The sequence below is a fragment of the Humulus lupulus genome, chromosome 5 (assembly GCF_963169125.1).
Source record: "Humulus lupulus chromosome 5, drHumLupu1.1, whole genome shotgun sequence".
In the NCBI taxonomy this organism is placed as follows: domain Eukaryota; kingdom Viridiplantae; phylum Streptophyta; class Magnoliopsida; order Rosales; family Cannabaceae; genus Humulus; species Humulus lupulus.
This window is the reverse complement of record NC_084797.1, coordinates 93,745,588-93,767,439: the sequence shown is the minus strand read 5'-3', so window position 1 is coordinate 93,767,439 and position 21,852 is coordinate 93,745,588. Positions and strand designations below refer to the sequence as shown.

The 21,852-nt window shown below is 35.9% G+C and overlaps 1 protein-coding gene across 1 annotated transcript; it reads left to right on the top strand.

The window, feature by feature from the left end:
- The first annotated feature begins 9,439 nt into the window (after nt 1–9,439).
- LOC133777532 (ACT domain-containing protein ACR3) lies at nt 9,440–14,234 on the top strand. Its single transcript, XM_062217189.1, has 9 exons — nt 9,440–9,663; nt 9,908–9,975; nt 10,884–11,001; nt 11,339–11,384; nt 11,526–11,640; nt 11,787–11,854; nt 12,282–12,899; nt 13,273–13,377; nt 13,676–14,234. The coding sequence occupies exons 3-9, from the start codon at nt 10,931–10,933 to the stop codon at nt 14,000–14,002; spliced, it is 1,350 nt and encodes a 449-aa protein (XP_062073173.1). The 5' UTR covers nt 9,440–9,663; nt 9,908–9,975; nt 10,884–10,930; the 3' UTR covers nt 14,003–14,234.
- Nucleotides 14,235–21,852: the final 7,618 nt, after the last annotated feature.

Below are 21,852 nucleotides of genomic sequence, written 5' to 3'. Positions count from 1 at the left end.
AATGTGAAGCCATTTTAGCAGGATTACGATTGGCAAGAGATGTACATGCCCGGTCGGTTGAAGTTAATAGTGATTCTCAACTGGTGGTTTACCAAATTTTGGAAGAATATCAGGCAAGAGGTTTACGTATGGTGGCATACTTAAATAAAGCTAAGGACTTGTTAACACAATTTGAAGAGTACGCAATCAAGTTGGTGCCATGAGAGAAGAACTCCAACGCAGATGCCTTGAAAAAATTAGCCAGTGCAAAGGATGCTGACACTCTGAATATAGTACCAGTTGAATACTTAGCAAACCCAAGTATTACCGAGTAGGAAACAATGCCAATTACTGTAACTGACACTTGGATGACACCCATCATCACGTACCTCGAGCAAGGAACCTTACCCAATAACCGCAATGATGCCAAGAGGACAATGAGACAGGCTGCTCGGTATGTCATGATAGAGGGGGTGTTATATAGAAGAGGGTACTTTATGCCACTACTCAGGTGTGTGACACCCGACCAGTCGAAGAGCCTGTTAGCCGAAGTACACGAGGGATTTTATGGAGACCACGCTGAGGGGCAAAGTCTCTCTAAAAAGATTTTGCGACAAGGATTTTTTTTGTCCTACAATAAACGAGGACTCCATGGAATATGTGAAGAAATGCGATAAGTGTTTGAGATTTTCTAAGATACCGAGAGCACCTCCAAATATTTTAAAACAAATGCAAAGTCCCTGCCCTTTTCAGTATAGGGAATTGATCTGATCGGGAGGCTACCTAAAGGAAAAGGATGAGTGCAGTTTGCGGTAGTTGTTGTAGATTATTTCACTAAGTGGACTGAAGCTGAACCATTAGCCACAATCACGTGATAGAAAGTGTTAGATTTTGTCGTGAAAAATATCATATGTCGCTATGGCATGCCAAAAAAGATAGTATCGGATAATGGTACACAGTTTGATAGTGATCTATTTACTGATTTTTGTGCTAGGCATGGTATCATGAAGAGCTTCTCCTCGGTGGCCCATCCACAGGCGAATGGGCAGGTAGAAGCAGTAAACAAAACATTGAAAGACACCCTAAAGAAGCAGCTCGAGCAAGCTAAAGGATATTGGGCGGAAGAATTATGAGAAATTCTCTGGTCGTACAGAACCACTGCTCGAACAACTGGCCATACTCCTTTTTCCTTGGCATATGGTTATGAAGCTATGATACCGGTCGAGATCAACCCCCCATCCCATAGAAGAAGCACTTACAACCAGGACAAGAACAATCAATTACTAGCTGAATCTTTTGATTTTATTGAGGAAAAGCGAGAAAAGGTGAGCATGAGAGTTGCTGCTCATCAACAAAAGGTGGCCCGCTATTTCAATTACAGAGTTAAATATCAAAAGTTCCAGGTTGGAGATTTAGTTCTCAGAAGAGTGTTCATCAAAGACTCAGGAGCTGGAGTGCTAGGACCAAATTGGGAAGGACCATATCAGATCGAGCAAGTCTTGCCACCTGACACTTACAAACTTTTTAGGCTGACTGGTGAGCTGATCAGAAACTACTGGAATGGCGAGCATCTTAGGAAATATTATCAATAAATATCACTTGCATAGTGGTAGCTTAGATTCAAGTGTCTTACTTTTTATTTAAGTATGATTATGATCTGGTTATTTGTTAACCAATCATTTGTTTTTAAAAAAAAATTGTTTGTTTGAGACTCATTATTAGACACGTTTTTTCCTTTTCAAATTGATGAGTAATAAAAGAGACAATGTGCAGCATGGTCGATTCTTGCTATAAATATGCATATGTGTTAATTTTTCGAACAGTGTTTAACTGATCGGTAAAATCGGGCAGCGTTCAACTGCTCGGTGTGTTCAAACAGTGTTCAACTGCTTGAATATTTTCTTTATATTCAATGTGTTTCACGAGTAGTAATTTCTAGAACAGATTCAGTCAAGTAGCAAGTGACCAAGGATCTTACAACCCTCGATCACCTAGGGGGCACATGGGGTATACTGGTAATTAATTCAATACATGCAATGAGAGCACGAATTAATATATTTGTTTTTAGGCTGACTTGTAAGTTTTCGAAGTCGAAAAGGGCCATTGAGCTAACTTGTTTATCAAAGCTTAAGTAACTTGGCATCTTTCAAAATTCCACCAAGTTAAAAGCAAATATTCGCGTGAAATAAAACATTAAGCTCATAAAATGTTAGAGCAATAAGAGTGTGAGAAAGTATACTTAGCAGGGACTTATGAAATGTTTGTAATTTCTAAGTTAGAAAACTAAGTACTCATGCAAAAAATTCATGGCATAGATCAAAGAGACTTTACTATTCACAAAATACTTGGGATGTTTTATGAAAAGTAAAGCAAAGTGTCAAACAGCTCGGTCGTACGAGAAAAATATAACTACTGAGCAGTAATTGTCTCAACAAAAGTATAAGCAAAATAAGTGAATTGCTGGCCAGATATAAAGTTTTTGCTGGTCGGATAGGAAGCCCTCTGGTCGACTAAAGCATGTTTATGGGTCAGGTAAACTAGTTTCTGGTTGGTTAACACCATCATCAGTGTCTGGAACCTCCTCTGGTCAGAATGATAAAGCAGGAGAAGCAGACACAACACTAGCTAGATTAGTTGCCTCTTCGGCGGCCTTGGCTTCACATTTGGCAAGCTCTTCCGCTCTTGCCTCTTCTGAGAGAAAGTCGAGGTTGAGAGGCTTGTTTAGCTTCCATATCTGATAGAAACAGTTGAAATAGATCTCTTCATAACGGGCAAGATCAACTTCTTTGGCTTGTTTCAACTCTTCATTCTCATGAGCCATTTTCTCTAGCTGGTCGGTCAACATCTTGTTGGTTTGGATCTGTTTTTTATTTTCACCAGCCAACTCCCTTAAAGATCCGTCTCGCTCGGCAATTGTCGCCTGCTCAGCCTTGGATTGAAGATCTTTCTCAGAGTTAGTCAAAGTTTCAATTTTATCTTGGGCTTCCACCAACTGATCATTCAAGACCTTGATCAACTCTTTATAGTCAACTACTTGGCGTTGGGCATGACTAACAGTGATAAGTCCCTGGAATAAATAACCGAGAATTATTAAAATACGAGTGATCAATAAGAAAGTAAATGTTTCTGGTAAGATGCTTACACTCATGATCTAAGCAAGGCCTTTATGGAGGACAACTTCGACGCTTTGTCGGGGTAGAGTCTCAAAGGTCTGGGTTGTAGTTGCATGGTGAAGAGTATGGTCTAGTAACTCTCTGTCATATTCACCAACGATAAGAAGAGGCTCACTTAAGCAAGTTGACTGGGTAGACTGTAGACTAGCAGAAAGGGGAATTGACGGAGGAGCTAAGCGTGGGAGAATGACTGACTGGTCGGACGATTTTCCCTAGCTATGTGGCGTGGTCTTTATAACCTTGCTTGGAGGAGTTGAATTGCTACATTCATTAGTCTCCCTCTTTTGGGCAGAGGGGGTGTTGAATTGCTTAAACATGGTTGAATTTGCATAAAAGTAAAGCAAAAATTGGGTTAGTAGAAACAATAAATGAACATAGGTAAAAAATAAAATTCAACAGATTCATCACAAAATCCAATTATGGTTACTGTCAACAAAACCTGAGTTCAGAATTTCGTTAAAAGTCTCATCTTTGTCCTCCGACGATGAGTTGTCTTCACAAGGAGGCTCTCTAATAATGGGACCACCTGGTCGGTGTGGATGAGGGGATGGAATATGAGAAAACTGGTCGGTCACTACTTTGGTGTCGGCATTGGACTGATCAATTGTGTCTGTTTCATTAGTCGTACTACCCATAACAATATCTTGGTTGTTCGGTAACAATCCCACCAGTCGGAGATCCTCCAAGGAGACCAACTGTTCAACGTCCTTTTCATCTAGAGGCATGTTGGAAAGTTCTTCTGCTCAAGCATACATTTCCCTAGTTGGGAGAGGATGATCAAAAGGGTCGGCATGTGTGAAAGCTAGGTTGTTGGCTGTAATGTCTGTAGTAAGGAATTATTCTGTATAATACTTCCCAGGATTCGATTTATGGGCTATACCATGAAAGTACTTAACCCCTTTTTGCCTATGAAAGAGGTGGAAAAAACTTGTATTCTTGTGGCTGGGGTTAGTCCTAAAATCGAACAAATAATGTACCTCATGAGGAATAGGCGGGTTCCAACCCTAGAAGTGGTAGAGAATGTATAGAGCAGACAAGGCTTGTACACCATTTGGAGCAATCTGGAAGGGAGACACATTGAAGTAATCTACTATTGATCTGAAGAAAGGATGCTAGGGGATTGTGGCTCCTACATATATGTGATACTTAGACCAGGCACAATAGGCTCCACCAGGGTTATTGGCTCTTTGGTCAGGGTGTGGACATATCACATTCAATCCTTCGAGACCCAAAGTCTTGATATGCTTATCAAACATTTTGGAATGTAGCTTAGAGAGCTCTGCTACAAACCAGGAAGGCACACCATCATCTTTGTTCCTCAGCCTACGTGTAGCAGTTTGTTGGATGTCTGTGGTGAATGTTTGGGTAACCTTTCTCCTGGGTTTTCCAGTTTTGCGAGCTTGGTGAGGGGGTTTTGAAGAAGCATCAGTCTCGGCTTCTCCTAATAAATTTTCTCCGATACAAGGTACTTGTTCTACCATCTTTTGTGTTGCTCTATGAGCAACTTGGGGAACTTGTTCTTGAGGGAGTCTATTAGACTTCTTCACCCTCATCGGTTGGTGTTGGCGTTTTTGCTTAAGGAATTGATCTTCGTGAAGGAAATATAAAGCTGACCGCGGAAGGATTTTCTTGAGACGATGGAGACGATCTTCAGGAGTTCGTCTGCTGGGGGATTTGGAAGAAGAATCATTGCTCGAAAGAGTGTCCCTAGAAGAGGGAACTAAGGAATCAGAGTCTGTTTGGTTGTCACCTCCCCTGTAGTCGAAGCGATTCATCTACAAAAGATAAGGGGAGGTGACTAAACTAGACATAAAGTGAATGAAAAAATATATATATACATTACTCTGTAAAAAAAAAATTATTTGAGAAAAGAAATCAATTTTCCCCCAGATAAAGACATTTGTTTTGGGAAAATGATGATAATTTTTAAAGAATTCAGGCATATTGTTCCGAATATCGAGTGGTGTTCGGAGGACTAAGGCCTAAGGTTGTGTCTGAGTGACTGCGCAGTGCCCCTGAGCGGCTAGGCGCATGTCCAAGCGATTGTGCAGTGCCCCCGAGCAGCTGGGCGCATGTCTTAGGGGTTGTGCGGTGCCCACGAGCAGCTGGGAGTATGCCCAAGGAGTTTGGCATGTCCAAGTGATTCGGGTGTGCGTACGAGCGGTTGTGCAGTGCCCCCGAGCAGCTGGGCGCATGTCCGAGGGGTTGTGCGGTGCCTCCGAGCGGCTGGGAGCGTGCCCGAGGAGTTTAGCATGTCCGAGTGATTCGGGTGTGTGTCCAAGTGGTTGTGCAGTGCCCCCGAGCGGCTGGGCGCATGTCCGAGGGGCTGGGCATCCGAGGAGATGGTGCGTCTGAGGAGTTGCGTGTCCGAAGGGCTGGGCGTGTGAGGAGTTAGGCATGTCTGAGGAGCTGCGTGTCCTAAGGGATACTTGTCGGAGGAGCTGGCATGTCCGAGGAGCTGCGTGTCCGAGGATTTGGTATGCCCGTGGTCTTGGAGTGGTGTGCGGGGTGCAAGGACTTGTGTCCGAGCGGCTGGAAACAAAATGCCCGAGGGCCAAATAGGGGTCCGATCGGCTAGGTATGGCAAAGGGCACAGGTTTGATGGGCTAAAGGGTAAAGAGCATAGCATGATGTATAAACATATTTTCTTAATCTTGGACTATGCAAACAAGATCAAAAAGTGGAATTCTAAGAGTTCAATAAGTCTCAAGGAAATATCATATGCTCTTCTTAAACCCATAAACTCAAAACTAAAATGTGTAGTGAGAAATCATTTTTCTTGAAAAATTTCATGAAATTGAAAGAAAAATTGACTAACTCAAAGCCTAAACTACACTATATTAGCCACAAAGTCTCTATCCTACAAAGATTTATCACAAAAAAAATCAAAGAATATGTTTCAAAATGGGCGTTTCGACATTGCATATTCTAACAAGCTTTTGTGTAGATTGTCAAAGCTTAAAGATAAAGATGAAGAAGGAGAAGCTTACCCAAATGTATTGAGGAACCTTTCATTTCTTGAGAAAGCTTGGATTTGCTTGGAGAAGGTGAAATGCCTTGGAAGTTTGTGGAGATTTCAGCCAAGAGGAAGGAAGAGTGTTGTTGAAGATGAAACTCTTGCTTATGGGTAGTGGGCAATTGTGGGTCTATTTAAAGAAGAGAAAGGGAGACTCCCACTTACCCTGAATACTCTTGGTATTCTCTCCCCCACGATTGGAAACAAGTAACTGCCATTTTCATGGCTGAAAATTTTAATTATACCTTTATTTGCAAAAGGCTGGAAAATTGTCAAAGGTCATTTTTGGAATTTTAGGACACGGTAATTATTAAATTTACCGTGGATCTTTACGAGGAGTAAGAGAAAAAGATTATCATATGAGAAAATCATATAATAAACTTGGGGGGCAAATGTTATCCCCAAAAGTTTTGTTCAATGACGTGGCAATCAGATGGACAAGTGGCAATGCATGGTCAATAAATGACACATTAATAGTCAATAAATATGTTATTTAAAGAAGTGAAAAGATTGAGAATTGACGTGGGGAGTTGTGATATTACTGTTCAGGAAATAGATTTAGCCGACCAGTGATGTGTCATGCCCGACCAGTGGCGTGCCATGCCCGACCAATGATGTGCCATGCCCGACCAGTGGTATGCTTTGGCCGACCGGTGAGGTGTCTTGGCCGACCAATCACTTCGGGGGATGGAGCTGGTCGATCGACGAATCAGAATCTCAGAAGTTAACCGTCTAGTGACTCTTCAGTCAAGCCTCAGTAACAGCTTCAACCCGAATCATTCGTAACTGCCGCGGGAATCTCTCAGATATCCCGGAGTAATAGCTATATTGTTGTAATTTGAATTTATATATATTTTCTTAATTAAAGTTGGCTAGAACAACCAAGGACCCCGTCAAAGGGATATTTCTCATGTACAATCCATGAGCTTATAAATAAGAGGTTCATGGCATCATTTGGGGGATCTGAGATCTGGAGACTGAAAAAGAAAGCTCTCTAGTTTTGAGACTTTGGGACCATTACTTGGGGTATTCTGGGAGCATTTTCTGAGAGTTCGGAGAGAGAAACACTGTATTTTCCTACTTATACTTGAGAAACTCAGTTGATCAATATTCATCTGATCTTAAGTATAGGTTAAATATATCACAACTCTAAGTGGATTAGGCTATTACCAACAAATTGGGGCAAACCACTATAAAAATTACTTGTGTTATTTACTTTCTATTCAAGGTTCATTGTCATTTTTGCGTCTACTCGCAGTTGGCCAAAATCGTGGTCAACACAACCCATGTGTGCAAATTGCACAAGTCACTATACGACTTAAAACAAGTTCTGCGAGCTTGGTTTGAGAGGCTAAGGAATACTCTACTTAGCTGGAATTTCATTAATTCAAAGGCCGATAACTCATTATTTTTCTACAACAAAGATAATGTGATCATCTTTGTCTTGATATATGTTGATGACATTGTGGTAACAGGGAACAACTCTAAGAAGCTTGCTGATTTTATTACGATACTGAACAGGAAGTTCACACTCGAAGATTTGGGGGCTTTACACTTCTTTCTTTGGGATAGAAGCTTACAGGGATGAAACCGGGTTGTACTTGATTCAATCGAAGTATATTGAAGAGATACTTTCACGACATAACATGAAAAATCTGAAGCCATGTGCTACTCTAGTTGTTGCTGGAAAACCAATGTCGATTCATGATGGAGAGAAGCTTGCCAATCCGACCATCTATAGAAATCTACTTGAAGCACTATAGTACTTGTGTCACACACGACTGGATATAGCTTATGTTGTAAACAAGCTTGGCTAGTTTTTGCAATCGCCAACATCAGTTCATTGGAGTGGAGCTAAACGTGTTTTGAGATACTTAAAGGGAACGCTGCATCATGGTCTTCACATCTGTCTGAGTGAAAGTTTGTGTGTTTCTAGCTATTCCGATTCTGACTGGGCTTGTTGCCCCAATGATAGAAAGTCTGTTGCTGGCTATTGTGTCTACTTTGGTGACTCTCTTGTGTCTTGGTCATCCAAAAAACAAGACGTTGTATCAAGATCTAGCACCGAGTCTGAATATAGAGCGTTGGCTCGTGTGGCTGTTGAGATAGCATGGATAAAGTCACTTCTCAAAGAATTAAAGTTCCCTTTAAGTGCCAAATCTATCACATGGTGCGATAATGCAAGTGCTGGTGCTCTTGCCTCCAACCTGGTCTATCATGCAAGAACAAAACATATCGAAATAGATATGCATTTTGTGAGGGATAAGTTTCTAAGGAAGGAGCTAGAAGTCAGGTATATCCCGACAACAGATTAAATCGTAGATTGCCTTACAAAGGGACTATCCCACTCTAGGTTTCAGATGCTGATCTCCAGACTCGGTGTGCAAAAGTCACCCTTTCGTTTGAGGGGTGGTGTAAAGAATGACCTCAACAGCTAATGCCACTTGGCAATGACAAATCATAGCCTAATCATCATCTAATCATTTGTTCTAGAATATACTGTAGTGGTCCCTGAATTTCTTTGGCAATCAACAATCGTACAGTTTGTTACGATTGCAATCATTTTTTTGTTTTGTACTGTGTATTCGTGTTGAGAGCCAATTGCTCACTAATTGTAATATCCTCTGTAGTTCTTCTGCTATAAATTCAATACAATAGTCTTAGCAATACCTGAGCTGAGTTATACAATTTTACCCTAAATCCAAAATTTCTCTTAATGTGCACTAATATGGGGCCACTATTAGTTTTGGGGAAAGCACCCCTACAATGCCAACATTATTGCACTATTCATGCACCAAAACACATTGGTAGATCATTTCTTTTTCTTTTTTCTACAAGAGGGGTAAGATGAAAAAACTTATAAATAATGTATGTCCATTAAAATATTTTTATGTATAAATTTGTAGCTTTATATATATTATTTATTTTTGAGATGAATATATTTATATCTTGCCGAGGTATAAAGGTGGCGGGGACCCCGATCCTCACATTACATGTTCCTTACCCACACCGACTCTGCAAAAAATTGAGTGATATGTTCGTTAGTATACTAGAATAAAATGAAATGTTTGAACGTGTAGACACGCGCCTAAGTAGAACGATAGGGGTATGAGAACAGGCGGAGAAGCGCCCTAATTGGTCGCCGCGTAATTTACTTGTAAACCTTAAATTAAATTAGTGGAAATGTTCGATTAATTAAAAATATAGAAGGAAAGATAAAAGGGTTTATATATTTATATATAAATATAATATTCCATATCATACCTCACTCGTAAGGGGATCGCCAGTGCCACGCTCAATATTTTAATATTATTTAAGAAAAAAAAAATAGAGAGAGTGGTATTCCGACGTCGAAAGCAGCTTAGCCTACTACCAATTTGGCTTTAAAACAAACCCACTTTCACTCTCTCCTTTTTTCATCGCAAATATCTCTTCTATTCTCTGTTTCACGATGTGAGAAATCTTTGTCTTTTTCCGGAGGAACTCTTTCCAGAGGTAATAATATATATATATTTTCCTTTCAATCTCTAAGAGTACAATTACGGTTGAATATCCGCCACTTGGAGTTAGAGTTGGATTTCTACTTCTTTTTCTTCTCTACTATTCTATAAAATCTCTCTCTCTCTCTCTCTCTCTCTCTCTCATTATTTCACATCTCAATCTATCATATGCACATAGCTCAAGTAGAGCTTTGTTGTGGATAATTGTTCTTTCTGGTTTTTTTTTTTTTTCCTTGCAGGTTTCCTTCGAGGTTTTCATTTTGTTTCCACTGGTTTAATTTCAAAGTTCAAACGCTGGAAATTTTTGGTAAGCGACATATATTTGTAGTTATAACAGTTGACAACGAAACGAATCGGCTTCTTCTTCTAGCTATTCTCGCTGATTTCGTAATTTCAGATTCCGAGTGTGCATGACTTACAAGCCTGATTTCTAAATATGTTACTTAAGCAAATTAAGTTTAACGTAATTTAACGCTATTTTTCATAACTTTTTTGGCCAATTACTAAATAAATAACGGACGGTAATGATGTACAGATAGTGTGATTGATGGATGCCGACCGTAGAGATACGTATGGTGGTAGTTAAACTTAAAAGTTTGGAATCAAATCCTTATTTTACATCAAACAACTCCTTTTCCCCTTTTTTTACAGCCCCTGCTTTTCTCTCTCTCTGGCTTTTTTTATTTAAAAAAAATAAATAATAAAAAGTCAAACTGAAAGGGAATATGTATAAATATATATATACATATTTACGAATGAGAATTCAAAGGAGCTTTAATCAATATATTCTTGGCAGTTGGCAGGTAAATTAGTTGTGTGCTTAGACTAACCACCTTCAAATTTTGTCTAAATATAATTACACACAATCCAAAAGAAGTTGACGTATTGGAATCCATGCAACTTGTGACCCCCTTTCATTTTCAATCATTCAATGCTACTAGTCTAAGGAAAACAAAAGAATGCTTATTTTTCTCATTCCAAACTGTTTTTTTTTTTTTATCTCTACTTTTTTTTGGCGAGCATTATTCGTACTCCTCCATAGCTAACATAAAGCACCGCACCTACAGTCCTTGATTATTGTATATATGCATTTTTCAGTAACTAAATTACCATTTTTTGTTGAGTGTCCAGAAGTGACACACCCCTTCATGATCAGAGCCAGTAGTTCCGTCTTTGTTTTTAACTGGGAAAGTGTGAAATTTCGTTGTGGCACAGGAAAGGCGGAGCTTCAAGTTGATTTGGTTAAGTTGGTTGTGATTTTAATGGCAAGAGTTTGTGGACCGTACTTTGATCCTGAGTATGAGAACTTGAGCACCAGAATCAATCCACCCAGGTTTTTATTTTTCTTTTACTTTCATGTTCTATGTAATCTTGATCAAAATGCTAGACGTGTTGAATTCAAAGGGTTAGAGAAGCTACCATAATCAAAATCCTCAGTGGCTTCATGGTCAATTACAATAGGCTTGAAATCCTAGTCTTATAATGACTTTGCTAATTCTGCTTTATGATCTAATTGTTGTAAGAACAATTTTCAGGCTTAAATAACTTGCGTTAGTGGCCATGGTGCTCTATTCGTAACATAACGGAATGCTGGAATTAGCTACAATTGCTGTATATGTCATATTGACCTTGTCAGCTATATAATTTCTTTTATTTGTATGTTTTGTCAGGGTTTCAGTTGACAACTCTTCATGCTCTGACTGTACTCTAATTAAGGTAATGTTTCTTTTTTCTTCTTATATTATACTATGGTTGGACTCATTTTTGTTTGCACTAGTATGCATCCCTTTCATATTTTTGCACTTATGTTCCAAAGTCTTTTGAAATGAGTAACGTTGGTATAATTGAGATGTATAGGTGGATAGTGTGAACAAACCAGGAATTCTGCTGGAAGTGGTGCAGATATTATCAGACATTGATCTCATCATCACTAAAGCTTATGTATCTTCTGATGGAGGATGGTTCATGGATGGTAAAATTTTCCTAATTACCTTAAACACTTGGATTGTAGATATAAATATATATATATCACTATCCTCGTTGTGTTACTTTGGACTTTCATTTACATTAGTGAAATATTGAACTATTTCTGACATTCTCGATTTGCTTTTGGACTAGTATTTCATGTCACTGATCAGCAAGGAAACAAAATTACAGATAGAAAAACCATTGACTACATAGAGAAGGTAAGCCTGCTTCTTTGTCATCCACCTATGGTTTTTTGTGCCTTATTTAGAAACCAAAGAAAATGTCGACCCTAGTTACTTAAACCAGAAATCAATATAAATATCATTGCTAAACCTATTCTCCTTCAAAATAGTAATTATAGAATTTTTTTAGTCCACAATCCAAAGGAAGAAAAGATCATCAACCATCAGGGTAAAAGCTCTTATATACTGTTCTGGCAGAGTTGGAATATTCATTTTCTTCGTGACAGATTACTTTATATACCTTCTTTCTGCGTGCCAGAAAACGGACTTATTCTTGTTTGACCAAAAGAGCATACAAAGTCCTTTCATGACATTAAGAAAGGGTCCACACGAAGAGAAACAGATTTTGCCACAGATTGGGCGAAATTTGTCTTACATTGTCATGACTTGTTTGTTACAATAGGCTTTAGGACCAAAGGGACAGACCAGAGAGGGAGTGAAGACTTCACCAGGGAAACAAGTTGGTGTGCACTCTATTGGGGAACAGACGGCCATTGAACTCATAGGCAGAGACCGTCCTGGTCTCTTGTCTGAGATCTCCGCCGTCCTTGCCAACCTCCACTTTAACGTGGCTGCTGCTGAAGTTTGGACACACAACGGGCGCATAGCATGTGTTCTTTATGTTAATGATGACATGACATGCCAAGAGGTAAAGGATCCAACCAGATTGTCCTTAATGGAAGAGCAGCTAAAGAACATCCTACGGGGTTGTGAAGATGAGGAGAAATCGGGTTACACTAGTTTCTCCATGGGATTTACTCACATTGATCGGCGGCTCCACCAGATGTTATTTGCTGATAGAGATTATGAGGGTTGTGGACTTAATGAAGAGGTTGCTTCTCCTCCTTCCTTCAAACCAAAGATCACAATAGACCGCTGCGAAGAGAAGGGATACTCAGTGGTGACTGTCCGGTGTAAAGATCGTGCAAAACTGATGTTTGACATTGTTTGCACACTCACGGACATGCAATATGTAGTTTTTCATGCTACCATCTCATCAGATAGCCCTTACGCATCACAGGTATTTGTATACTAAACCTTAATAGTATAGTAGCTGAAATCTAGTTACTACTGAAAGATCATATCTTATATTAAGGCATGCTTTGGAACAAACATCCCAACTCTTCAATATGTCACATATGTATGCTTGGTGCAGCACAGTAAAATAGAACTTTTTTATTTCAAAATTTCCTCAATAACTGACTGTTCATTAGTACTCACCAATGAAATGGGGTTGTCGAATAAATTTCTGAATTTGACTTGTGTCTTAATCTGTTTGAAGCAGTGCTTTCTGCTTCCCCTCAAATCTGAATCAATTACAGTACATTTACCATTTATGGCCTACTGTATTCTTAGAAATTTGATTGAAGTTATTGAACTATATCTAACTGTAGGAGTATTATATTCGCCACATGGATGGTTGTACCCTTGATACTGAAGGAGAGAAGGAAAGGGTCATCAAATGTATAGAAGCTGCAATACAAAGAAGAGTAAGCGAGGTTAGTGAAAAGCTTTAAACAACACCTTATTAAAGAATATTCGAAGATAATTTATTTCTTTCTGAAAAATTTTGTAACACCTTTTTAATAGTCGCAATCATTTATACCATGTGGCTGATGATTACTTATGTCATTTTCATTCATAAGCTGCCATGATGATACGAAATCAAAGATAATAAAGTTGGTAGAGACAATATATCTAGCTTATATTATTCAAGTACAATGCTTGTTCATATTATATGGATATGGAAACTTATTCTTATGGAAGTACAATGCTTTATGCTATATATGGAATCAGGGCCTGAGATTGGAGCTGCACGCAAAAGATAGAGTAGGATTACTATCAGAAGTGACAAGGGTTCTGAGAGAGAATGGGTTGTCAGTGTCAAGAGCAGGAGTCTCAACAGTTGGAGAAGAAGCAGTGAATGTGTTCTTTGTGAGAGATGCTTCAGGTAACCCAGCGGACACGAAGATAATTGAAACACTTCGAAAAGAAATTGGGCATACAATGATGGTCAATGTGAAGAAAGTCCCAACAAGTAGTTCTAAGGCACCTGAATCAGCCAGTGGGTGGGCCAAGACAAGTTTCTTCTTTGGGAACTTGTTGGAAAAGTTCTTGACTTGAACTGATGATGATAATGTCCATATGAATGTAAAACATAGATTGCAAGTGTACAGAATAACATCAACCTGCTCAGCATCTTGTCTGGACAGAGCTTGTCTAATTGCATGTTCATGGTACGTATGCTTGCAACTTAAGAACTTTTGTGGTTGGACTTTCAAAGTACAATTTATGACATCCATTTTGGCAGAGGCCGAGCTGTCCACAGCCTATGGTGGCCAATCGCCACTCTTAATTCTTTTTGTCTGGTCCTTCTACATAGTATGTAAATTTAGATTATAAATTCCAGTTTGAGTTTTTGAAAATAGACTAATACACCTTTTCGAAATTGAATATTTTTTATTTTGGGAGGCCTTCAAAATATGTTAAATACCCAAAATTAATTTGGAATATTATGAACCTGCCCAATCTTTTTAATTTCCGGAGGCTCAAAAACATAGAATGGTATTTGCAAAACATGCTGGTATTATGCAACATTAAAGAAATACAAGAGTTAGTATTGGTTAAATAGTCATTGCTTTTTTTTCTTTTTTCTTTTTTTATAAATGAATAAACAAGTTCTGAATTAGTTTAATTTTAACACCTTCCCCCATCTCAAGAGAAGTTAATTAATCCTCATGTTTGTAAACAAATTCATTACATGGGTGGTCATCAGTAGCAATTTCGATAACTTTTAGGATTTGATCCATAAGTAACTTATAGTAACCAAATTAGTAATCATTAATTTCTCTATTGTAGTGGTCATAGGCATAGTGTAGTGGTGTTATCTCTCTCCTTACAAAGAGAATGTCCAAAGTTCGAATCCCCTCCCCTAATATCAAAAAATAAATTTATTGTAACTCGTTCAAATTGTTGATATCTAACATGTTACAAATTTGTTTGATTTTAAAAATTCGTTATAAATGAGTGTTTAGATATGAGACAATAGAATTAAGAATATTAATTGCTTTTTGCCAAAAATTAATATTAGATTTGTATTTTTATTTCGTATGTATTTTTTGGATTTAAAATTCATTTTAACTTAGAAATGGAGAATTTTTAAAGGTAAAAGAGTTGGATAAAATAAGGATGTAAAAGATGTTTATAAACTTTCCATAATTGGTAATCCAATTTTATAAGTTTAGTAACTAGTTTTTTAAAAATTTAATATCCTTTTAACGGTTTCCAAAACAATTAGTAACCATTTTCAAAAATAAAAATTATCACCCTACCAAATGGTTTCGAAACAACCTGATCTGTTACTTATTGGGAAATATAATACCATATTTTTTTCCCTCCAAATTTCCATATTTAAAAAAAAAAAATAGTTCATTTTCGTATTATTTGTTAAAGAGAATAATTTTCTGTATCTTTTTTAAAAACAAAATCCTTATAAATATTTTTTTTATCTAAATAATCTTAGTGAAAATTACATATTATATGAGAATTTTAATAGATTGTGCAAAAATATGGTTTTTTTTCAAGAAAAGTTAATCTATGGCTTTTTTTGTTTTAATTTCACTTTTACGGGTTTAGTTTCCTATATTTTTGTATAAAAGTTTGTTTATGCCATATTTTCACTCTTAATTAAGTTTTATGAATTTTGAAGGATATGTTTGTAATTTGATTATTTTTTTTAGCTTATTTGATTATTTTTTTTATATTAATTTTATATAACTATTTTTATATTAAATTTTTCCATGGTTGTTTTGAAAATTTTGTTTTTTTTAATATGAATTGTGTTTATTATTATTTTTTATTTATTGTAAACATTTTTTTTCCTTTTTTTTTTAGGTTGTACGTTTTTTTTTAAAACCTGTGTAAGGTAACCAGTTACTTATTTAATTTTTCAAAGTTATGTAAAAAAAATCATACAGCTAGCTTAAATAACATTTATCTAGAGGGGTAATCAGTTACTTGTTTGTGTTTTTTCACATTTATGTAAAAAATAATCTTAGAGGTTAAATAACATGTATCAGGAGGGGTAACCAGTTACAGTGTGATTAGTAACTTACTGCCATAAGAGGGGTAACCAGTTATCGTAAGAGGTTGACGAGTCACTCATATTAGAAATGGAAAAAAAAAACATCACATTTGAAGGAAAAAAAGAAGAAGAGTAAGTATGATTTAGTAACCTAGGTAACCAGTCACCTCCTAAAATATACAAAAAAAACAACGTGAAGGTAACTAGTTACCACAGATCTCAAGACAGAAAACAAAACCAGATCTGACCACGAACCAACCTCCTCCCTCGCCTCCGACCACTTGCCTCCAAATTGAACCAAAGAAGTAGTATTTTCCATACTTGTAATATTTTGTAAATTTTTAACTTAATTAGGTGTAACTGCTGAAGGTAACTGGTTACTTTAGTCTGCAATTAAATACGTCACTGAAAAACTTAATTGGAAAATATAACAGTTTTTCAAGGTCACTGGTTACTTTGTTGTTACTGAATATTTTGACAATTATAATTCAGACCAATATCAAATATCTTTTTATCGCAAGGACAAAGTTGAATCTAAAATAATCATAGTTCTTGTTTTTTGTATATTTTTGGTCAATCAATGCAACCATATTAGTAGGTTTAATTAATTTTTTCAAATTTCAAGTTAATTATTATGTTTTTTTTTTTAAATGGACATCATGAACTTCATGATTATCATTATAATCTGTAAAATAGCTATAAGAAAAATATGAAATCAATGGTTCTATATTATGTAAAAGAATTAGGAAATTAATAGATTTTAAGTTGAAGAAAATTAGATTAATATAGTATTTGACAGAGCAAGATTTTACAAACAATCTTGACATTTCTAATGCCAATCAAAGTTGCTTATTGTTAAGTGTTTAGTATACCGGTGCATATATGTAACCATCTAATCGATATTCCTACAAATTTCCATATTAAATCATATTTAAACTCCAATTCATAAAAAAAAATTATTTCTTCTAATTATTATTTTTAGAAAGAAAAAAATAAGCTTCAGAATCTACTTCGGAGCCATTGTTGACCAAATAATCCCAAACCAAAATTTTTTTAAAAAAAATGTAATTAGCTTGGTGATGGAACTAATGGGGATAATTCTCAACAAACAATCCAATCAAATAAAAAGCAATCAACGAGATTACAAGTACAGCTCCTTAATGGATGATTTGTTTGTTTATTTTTTATTTTTAATGTGGGATAACTTTTCCCATATTCTGATTTTTTTTAGTTAAATTTTTCCATACAAAGTAAATAAAGTTTAACTCCCATATTTTTGCACATTGATGGCTAAAAAGCCATATTTTTTAAAAATCCCCATAATCTTACTTGTATGTTTTGCACTAACAATCTTTTTTTTTTCTTTTTAGTAAAATAAACATTTATCAAATGTTGGATCCAACAAGGTGCCATGTAAAATGTTGAGAAATTTCACTCTTAGTTGACTTTGAAATCTGCCTTGGGATGCATAGAGCCCATCTACATGGTGGTTGGGTTTCCCTTCTCACATGGACTTCTTGGATAACAAGTTACTTGATGTTTAATATTATATAAAAGAGAAATTTACATTTTTTTATCATCTAAATTCCAAAAATATATTCACCTATCTTAATTCCAAAAATATTGGTATTCGTACTATTTTTTGCAAACAATATGACATTATATTACTTATTTATCTCTCTTCTCCACAACTTTAAAATAAAATTCACATCACATTGCTAGTCGTTTAGGCTCAAGAGTGGTACAATCGTGACATACTCTTCAAGGTGGTCATTTTAATATGTAAGAAGCATATATTTTCTCACTATCATCGAAATCAAAAGCAATCATTTGGTTGCTTACGATACCAATCAAATACTGATTAGTTACCCTTCTACACAAAACTTTATTTTAGTTAATTAACTCCAATTTTTTTTTTTTTGAATTTGCATTATAGTTTTCGTTATGTATGTGTTGACCAAAGTTTTGGTCAAGGACACTGACTCAAATTGAACGACAATAAATAATAAATGAGCTAAATTCAAGTAAAATGACACAGAAAATTTATATTGGTTCAGCCCCAATAAATGGTAATGACCTATGTCCACTTGCACTCTTATTAATCAATAGAGGTCTCATACTCAAGATCAAAAGAACAAGATTCACCTGAGTTTCCTAAGCCTGAGAGATGATACAATTCAACAGAGATTTTGTATGTAAAGTGCACATGATCCTTAATTATTGTGAGAGGTTTCTATTTATAGAGTCTCTTAGTGGGTCATGGACCTTACAAGTATAAAACAGGCCTTACACGCATCATGTAGGCTTGTTATAACTAAATACATAATAAAAAGAATTATGAAAAATACATTCAAATATCAGTTACATAAATATCCCTTAATATTCGGATCATTCTTGTTATCTGACACATCCTTCGAGCAGCAGCTCCCTTCGAGCAAGTTGTATCTCGTAAGTGTTGGGAATACTTATACAAGATCTTATTTATTTTCATGTAAATCATATATTAAACAAATTACTATAAGAAAACCTAAAACATGTTTCTATAATTGAATTTATACAGAGATAATGATAAGAATACTGACATTATATGTAGCGGAATGAATAAGTCATTCCTTCAGTTTCTCTAACCATTAAATCATTTTTGTCGCAGAGTATCACCAAGAAATTGAACCGATCTTCAAACTTCTTCACAATCTTCCACGGTATCCTTAGAATCACCTAGACTAGAGTGGGTAATTCTCAACACATGATATAGATATAGAGAGAAGAAGAGAAGAGAATATAGAGGCTTAAAAAATGACTTTTGTTGTAGAGAAAGTCTAAAACCCTAAAGCATCAAAACTAGATCTTCTGATCATCTTTTTTCAACTCTCACTTAGCATTCATTTTAAAGGCTCAATTAGGTCACTTATTTAATTGAAAAATCAATAAAATAATAAGTAATATCAGCCATTAGGTCGAAATTGGCTATAGGCCCGTGAGATTTTCCATTTAATTATAAGCTCGTTGGACTTAAATTCAAGGCACATATTATTTTCTATTGATTAATTAATTAATTAATTATTTAAATCATTTATCAAATTATATATTTATAACTTGAACCTTGATTAAAACTTATTTATTAATTTAGACACTAATTTTTCTTAATTAATAAATCTGTCCTAAAATCTCTTTTCTTCTCTAAATTGCATAACTCTGTGAAATTATCCAAAATTGATCTGGTCAACTTTAATAAATCAATTAATTGATTAAATCAATTCATTGAGACTATCTAGATGATTTTATCCAAGGTACTGTGGGGACCATGGGCCTATGAAATCAAGCTCCAATAAGTTATCATAAATTTAACAAAAAAATTTACTAACTTATTAATTCCTTGTGACTCTACTAAAGACTCAGAATTGCACTCTTGAATTCATTGAACGCTCTATAAGCAATATAGATACGTTATTAGTTATCCATTGTTACAACCATAATAATTATTCAATCCTCTATAGACGGTCTACAATGAGATAGGACTAAAATATTGTTTTACCCCTCATTGTATTTTATCCTTAAAACACTTGGTTCTTTGTAAATGATATTTCAGTAAACTAATACTAATTACTGAAATGAGATTTCTATCTTTTAACATCTCGAACCAAACTAAAAGGAAATCAGTGTTTTACTTCTTCATCAGAAGTTATAGATGTTCATATCTATGATTAACACTCCCCACTCAATTATACTATTGAGTTCCCAAGATGTAAGTATGGGCAAGTCCATAGGGTAAGCTCGTATCGAACAAGTCAAATAACTAAAATAATACAATCAGTTAGAATACTAACCACAAGTCTTCTCAATTTCAGGATCAATAGGCACTAATGACTCCGACTCTTGACGTCGCATAAACACTTTATCCCTGAAATTGAGAAATTTAAAAGCAACTCAAATTAGAAAACGTTAGAAAAAACCAAGTAGAACCAAAAACAATTAATTTTGATATTGGTTAATAGTCCCCGGCAACGATGCCAAAAACTTGATCGGTATAATATGCATGCAAGTATACGTGGTCATGTCAAGTAATAAATTCTGTAAGAATGGATATCGTCCCACCGAGACTATTAACCAATTACCAATAATCGCTTTTCAATTTCTCTTTGGTGATTAAAGTTAAGATAAATAATTCTAAACTACAAACACAATTTAAATAACTATAAACAGAACAATGAATCAAAAGATAAAAATCAATAACAAAAAGCCTAGGGAATTAGTTTCATCAACTTTTCATTATATTAATTTTACTAATCAGTTCTAAATCTCTTCTTCCTATTCTAATAGCAGGTCAACAAAAATTGATTCCTATTCTTTTTTAAGATATAAGATCTCAATCTATATGTAAGTTTTCTACATCTCTATGATAGACTTAAACACATAGCATGCGTTAAGAATGGTAATCTAATTGCTACACAAATCATACAACTACTCTCGTCCAATATGTAACCTATATCTATATAACGATAGCATATTCAATTCGCATCTTTCGAGTTTTGAATCAAAATCATAAATCAAGCAAATAGTGATCAAGTATTTACTAGCATTAGGCAAACATCATATAGATTAGAATAAAGAAAAAGTATCAATAGAACATCATAATAAAATTAAATTACAATTCAAGCGACTACATTAACCCCTAGATAGAGGATTTAATTCATATCAGACATAATGACAATAACATTCAGATAATTTTTCATAGAATATAACCTAAAGAATCAAGATGAAGAAGAAATCTACAAACAATAAACCAGCAGTCTTTTCTTAATCTAAGGTTAACAAAACTAACAAGGTTGCTAAAATTCGCAGAATAATGCCACTTAAATAGTTGTCAAATGCTCCAAAGTGAAAAGATTGTTTTGTCCTTCTAAAAGTGGCTTAAAATTGCAAAATCGTGTCGATAGCGCTACGACGCTTATAATAGAGCCGAATTCCATTAAAAACTCGACAACTAGCACTGTAGCGCTGCAATTAGACCCCCAATTAATTTCAACTAGCATTGTAGCGCTAGGTTTGTAGCATTGTAGCGCTATTTACAAAAACAAAAGCCTTCAAAAACATCCAATTAGCGCTGTTGTGCTAGCGTTGGGGCGTTATTCACAGTAGCGTAACTCGGACCCCTTGCTTCCAAAATGATTCGATTTTCTCCAAAGTAGCTCAATTTTCTCCCACTTTCACTTCATTCATATTTTCACCGTCTTAACATCGAAAGCCTGAAACATGAATAAACAAGCATAAATCTGCAATAAAATAGCCCTAAACTAAAAAAATCCTTCCTAAAAACTAGACCATAAATGAGCCTAAAACTCGTTTATCAAACTCCCCCAATCTAATTCTTTACTCGCCCTCGAGTAAAGAATCTAACTATACTCAAACTTAAACAAACCAAGTTGACATAACTAACCATTTCCAACACTTAACACTACTATGCACATATAATTCTCAGGAAAACACATGTTATTTAAAATATTAATCTAGATGTTTAGTCAAAATACTTCACCCCTTCACTGCAATCTATTAACGCCAAAGCTCATTTACGCATACAGCTGCTCGGACACGCACCAGCTGCTCGGACACACGCAACCGCTTGAACATGCACCCCTGCTGCTTGGACATGCACCCCAACACTCGGACACCACCCAGCCGCTCAAACACTGCCTAGCCGCTCACATGCATCCGCTTGGACGCGGACCTTGTGGCTCGGACACGCACACAGCCTATCCAAAATGTTTGATAAGCATATTCAGACTTTGGGTCTTGAAGGAGTTAACGTGATATGTCCGCGACCTCACCAGAGAGTTAATAATCCTGGTGGAGCTTATTGCGCCTGGTCTAGATACCGTGTTTATGCAGGAGC

Coding starts and splice junctions, on each gene's coding strand:
- LOC133777532 (XM_062217189.1), top strand. CDS start 10,931: ATGGCAAGAGTTTGTGGACCGTACTTTGATCCTGAGTATGAGAACTTG. Junction 11,855..12,281: donor CCATTGACTACATAGAGAAG/GTAAGCCTGCTT, acceptor TTGTTACAATAG/GCTTTAGGACCAAAGGGACA. Junction 13,378..13,675: donor TACAAAGAAGAGTAAGCGAG/GTTAGTGAAAAG, acceptor ATATGGAATCAG/GGCCTGAGATTGGAGCTGCA.